Source organism: Cicer arietinum, chromosome 6 (assembly GCF_000331145.2).
Source record: "Cicer arietinum cultivar CDC Frontier isolate Library 1 chromosome 6, Cicar.CDCFrontier_v2.0, whole genome shotgun sequence".
In the NCBI taxonomy this organism is placed as follows: Eukaryota; Viridiplantae; Streptophyta; class Magnoliopsida; order Fabales; family Fabaceae; genus Cicer; species Cicer arietinum.
Genome location: NC_021165.2, coordinates 40,996,531 through 41,001,919, shown reverse-complemented (window position 1 = coordinate 41,001,919; position 5,389 = coordinate 40,996,531). Strand labels below are relative to the sequence as shown.

Below are 5,389 nucleotides of genomic sequence, written 5' to 3'. Positions count from 1 at the left end.
ACAGAATCTAAGAACTAATTAATATCTTTCTCACCTAATTCCATAAAGATTTATCCATCCACTCGGAACAATTTTCCTAACACACATGTTTAGTGTATTACAATTGCACACTGCAAACAGGTGAAAGAAAATATACACCTATCATAGAATTCTCTCGTGAAAATCATTAAATTTAACAGTGGGGGCAATACAAAACTAAATTGGTTGAAAAGTTTGCAAGCTCATAAAAATTTATTTAGTGTACTCGTTTTGATCTATGTTGCTATGTTGCTTAGCTTCACTCACAATCTCAAGCAACAATAATCTAACCTTTTCTTATTCAAAACAAACAACAAAATGCTATTGAAACAACCTTTTTTCTGTAGATATATCAAAACTCAAAACCAAAACAAAAGTTCTTAAATGACAAGAAACTAATAAATTTAAATAAGCTCTTTTGCTGCAGCAATAACAGCTTCTTTAGTGATACCGAACTCTTTGTATATTCTTCCGGCAGGAGCACTAGCACCGAAACGATCAATACCTATCGCTTTTCCTTTACTTCCGACAATTTTATGCCACCCGAATGTTGATCCGGCCTCGATGCTAACTCTGGCCGAAACCGCAGCAGGGAGAACACTCTCCTTGTATGCTTCTGATTGCTCATCGAAAAGCTCCCAAGAAACAAAGGAAACAACTCTAACAGCCTTCCCTTCCTTTCTTAGATCCTCGGCAGCTTTGTAAGCAATTTCCAATTCGGAACCAGTTCCGATCAAAATGACATCAGGTTTGTTTCCTGTTGAGTTGTCAGAGACGATGTATCCACCTTTTTCAACTCCTTCGATAGAAGTTCCAGCAAGGTTAGGCAATTTTTGTCGAGAAAGGGCGAGGATAGAGGGTCTCTTTCTGTTGAGCACGGCGACTTTGTATGCTCCAGCCGTTTCATTACCGTCAGCTGGACGAAGCATCAAGATATTCGGCATTGCCCGGAAGCTTGCAAGGTGCTCAATCGGCTGGTGGGTTGGACCATCCTCTCCAAGTCCTATTGAATCATGAGTCATTACATATATAACACCAGCTTCGGATAGGGCAGAAAGCCTTATGGCACCACGCATGTAGTCGGTGAAAACAAAGAAGGTTGCACAGTATGGAATCAATCCGGGGCTGTGAAGAGCAATGCCGTTGCAAATTGCTCCCATTCCATGTTCTCGAACACCAAACCTTACATTACGCTCCCCTGGAGAATCGCTTTGGAAGTCCCCAAATGTTTTCAGCAAGGTCATGTTGGAAGAAGCAAGATCTGCACTGCCACCAAGCAGACCGGGAAGAACTTTTGCAAGGGCGTTAAGGTTTTGCTGTGAAAGAATTCTGGTTGCATCGGCTGGGGTCTCTGGAGTGTATGTCTGAAATCAAATTAGAAGAACGATCATTATTGTTATTCGAGACATAAATCCTTGAAAGTCAAGTCTAATTATTTTAAATGCATGTACGCGTGTTTGCTTATATTTTGTTACAGAGGGAGTACTCCACATCTTGATAAGTTACCAACATGTAAATATTACGAACAACTTAAAAATTTAGAATTAACTCACCGGAAGTGCTTTCTCCCAACCAGAAGGTAAATCACCACTGATAATAGATTTCAAAACTGCAGCTTCCTCCTTGTACTTCTTTTCGTATTCGGCAAACTTTGCATTCCACTCGGATTCAAGTGCAGCACCCTCGGGGATGTGGCGACTCCAGTGCCTGGGAACAGACAAGCAAAATTCTTATTAAGTATATCATATTAATCACAACGGTGTGATAGAAAACAGAGAAATTAATAATTCTAGCATCCGTACTTTTTAACATCTGCAGGCACGTGGAAAGGCTCGTGTGACCATCCAAGGTTGTTTCTGGTAGCGTCCACTTCTTTGGCACCAAGTGCACTACCGTGCACACTGTAGGAGTTAGATTTATTGGGAGAACCATAACCAATTGTTGTTGTGACCTGTGAAACGGAACACAGCATTAACTTAAACTGATGGAAACAAAACTTGCTACTTTAATTCATTTATATATTATAGCTATTTTTAAACTTCTCAGAGGAGAACAATTCAGTAAAAGAAATTACTTTGGTAGCATTGTTTAATATCAACACATCAATTTCAACTTGTAAAGAATAACATTTAACATGTTGGTTCCACATGCATGACAGATTTTGCTAAACCATTGTTACATATTATAACAAAAAAAGTATTTTTGGCATTGAATAATTTAGAGATTATTTTTAAAGTTAGTTAAGAGAAGTAGATGCTATTTTGTGTTTGTTTACCATGATGAAAATCACTTTTTTTTTATAAAAAATCATCTATCAAAAATAATTTTCAAGAGAAACTACTCGAAACAACTTCTCATTTGAAGCAGTTTTTACATTTTTTTTTCCCTCAGAATATCACATTTTTTTAAAGCTATGGCAAACAAATAAAAGCTCCTAAAAGTGATTTTTTTTTTTAAATAAGCTATAAAAAACAGTCCCTATATTTTAGCCACTTATAAAACTAACCTTGATCAATGTAGGTCTGTCTTTGACAGATTTTGCTTCCCTAATAGCAGCACGAATCTCATCATAGCCAGTGTTTCCATTCTTTACCCAAATAACATGCCACCCAAGTCCCTCAAAACGCTTTTCAACACTCTCGGTGAATGCAATTTCCGTGTCACCATCAATAGAAATATGATTGTCATCATAAAACGCTATTAGCTTCCCTAATCCCCAGTGGCCAGCAAGTGAGCAAGCTTCATTTGCAATTCCCTCCATTTGACAACCATCACCGAGTATACAATACCTATAGAAAACAAGTACGAAAAGTAAAACAGCATACAACTAAAGCCATTAGATTAAGAGAAGATGAAACGGAGAAACTTTAGTGTTGCAATCACGGATCGCATAAAATATTGGTTAGTTCAAGTTCCGATACGCTGTGGCACCACAATAGCAGCTACTACTATTTGAACTAAATAGTGTATTATAGAACAACAGCAATTTACTCAAATGAGAAACGCAAGATTTAGTCATCTTACGTGTAATGATCAATAATCTCATTATCGGGTTTGTTAAATCTGGCAGCTAAGTGCTTCTCTGCAAGGGCCAAACCAACAGCATTGGCAATTCCCTGACCAAGAGGACCTGTAAAAATTGCAAGCAAAGATAGAATAAACAAACAACAGCAAAGATAGAATAAACAAACAACAGAAGCAGCAACAGCCACAACCAAATCGGCTAAACAAATCAAAATGTCTTGTCATGAAAAAAAAATACAAAGAAACTATAATGAAACTTGTACCAAGTACTACTATAGTAGTATATAAACTCCAAGTTATATCCAACCTGTTGTGACTTCAACTCCAGGAGTCTCAAAATTCTCAGGGTGTCCGGGGGTTTTGCTCTCCCATTGACGGAATGCCTTCAAATCTTCTTCCTAAAAATCGAACCCCAACGCAACAACACTTCAGTTTATGGTCAACAAGTCCAAAAAGCAAATAAATACTTCCCAAGCTATGAAAGATAAGAAAATAAAGGAATACTAATAACACACTTTTATCATATTCAACCCACTAACCTTTACCTTAAAAAGTCAACACATATTTTTAATAAAGTAATATATTTAACAATCAACAAATTTGACAAGAAAGAGCGTTAAAATGAATAATTTGCTTCCATTTTAATTAAAAAATAAAAACAGCCACTATTGCAAAACTGTTTCAACTTTCAACATCAGACAAACAGTAGTCAACAACATGCAGAGAAACAAACACTCACGGACCCATCACCCACAACAACAACAAAAACTTTATTATCTTAGGATACTTACTAGATCTGAACAAAAATTTCAAGCCAAATCACAACCTATGAATCACAAACACAGCCTGACACATAAATACCAGTAATTATTCAATTAATTATATATAACTAAATAATTGTAGGTAACCACATGTCAAACAACAATTTCAGATCAAATCACAACCTTTAAAGCACCAGCATATAGACACCAAACATGACAACGATTTGGATTGGATGCAGTGTGACAGCATGCAGTCACTCGTCTAGGACAGTCCAGATTTTGATATTTTCATTTAAAACTGAGCCGTCCAATCTTGATTTATCGTGCCGAGAGGGTTGTAACTGCACACAATCCAAATTCACCTGACACCGACACCAACTAGTAGACACAACTAATATTTTTGGAAAATGAAAGTGATTGTATATAACCAAGCGTGTCAGTATCTTACATGAAGTGTCTGGAACTACGTAGATCACAACATACACACTAAATCCAATTACCCGAACAACAAAAATCCACAAACCCATAACAAAAAACCCCCAAAATTTTAAACTTTTTCACAAATCAACCCAACCCAGATGATATTTTTTGTATTACCTTGACACTATCGTATCCAGCAAGGTGAAGCAAAGCATACTGAAGCATACAACCATGACCAGCAGACAAAACAAACCGATCACGGTTAAACCATTTAGGGTTTTTGGGGTTATACCTCAAAACCTCATCATAAATCACATGACCCATCGGAGCACAACCCATGGGTAAACCCGGGTGACCCGAATTAGCTTTCTCAACCGAATCAATCGCCAAGAATCGGATCGTGTTAACTGATTTCTCAACGAGTGACAAGTCTGCAGTGGAATTTTCGGACGTTTGTGTTACGACGGCGGATGATTTGACGGAGGTGCGGCGGAGGTGGGTGTGGGAGAGGGAGAGATGAGTGGAAGGGGTTGTTGGTGAGCGGAGGGAGATAGTGGAAGGGAGAGAGGAGAGGCGCGTGGTGGAAGTGAGGCGCGTGAGATGGGGGTTGGTGAGAGAGAGTGAGGAAGTGGAAGAAGACATGGTTGGTGGGAAGAGAGAGAAAGAGAGTGAGTGAGTGATGAGCGATGATAATAACAAGAAGAGGAAGAAGGAAGAAAATGTGTAGGTGAGTTTGATGTGTTCATTATGATTTTGAAAGTTGTTTGGTTTTGTAGAGAGAGAAGAAGATTGTTGTTGAGGTTGTCGCCTATAGAATACATTGTGAGGAGAGAAAGAATTTATTAAAATAATACACTCTTTTCTCTAAACTAAGTATATTATATTGATAAATAAATAATTACTATTTTCGAAATGACTCGTTCGATGATTTCATAGCTATTAAAAAATTTATGTTGACCAAAATAAAATATTATATAGACAATTAAGGTTAGTTTAGTTATAAGGAGTTGATCTATTTTAAGTGTGGTTTAATTATGTGAGGATTTTGTTGTTGTTTAATCGTACCTCTAAATAAAATGTATAAATAATTGTGGGAATAATATTTTTTGAGTGTAATAGTGCTTGTAAAAACATGAATTATGTTAATAAAAAAATCAACTTATTAT

General features: G+C 37.0%; 1 protein-coding gene across 1 annotated transcript; it reads right to left on the bottom strand.

The window, feature by feature from the left end:
* Positions 1 to 200: 200 nt before the first annotated feature.
* On the bottom strand, positions 201 to 5,006 carry LOC101500139 (transketolase, chloroplastic). Its single transcript, XM_004506479.4, has 7 exons — positions 4,401 to 5,006; positions 3,350 to 3,440; positions 3,043 to 3,148; positions 2,525 to 2,807; positions 1,821 to 1,969; positions 1,572 to 1,725; positions 201 to 1,382 (listed from the first exon to the last, which is right to left on the bottom strand). Exons 1-7 carry the CDS (start codon positions 4,863 to 4,865, stop codon positions 423 to 425), a joined length of 2,208 nt encoding a protein of 735 aa, XP_004506536.1. The 5' UTR covers positions 4,866 to 5,006; the 3' UTR covers positions 201 to 422.
* Between the last annotated feature and the right edge of the window lie 383 nt (positions 5,007 to 5,389).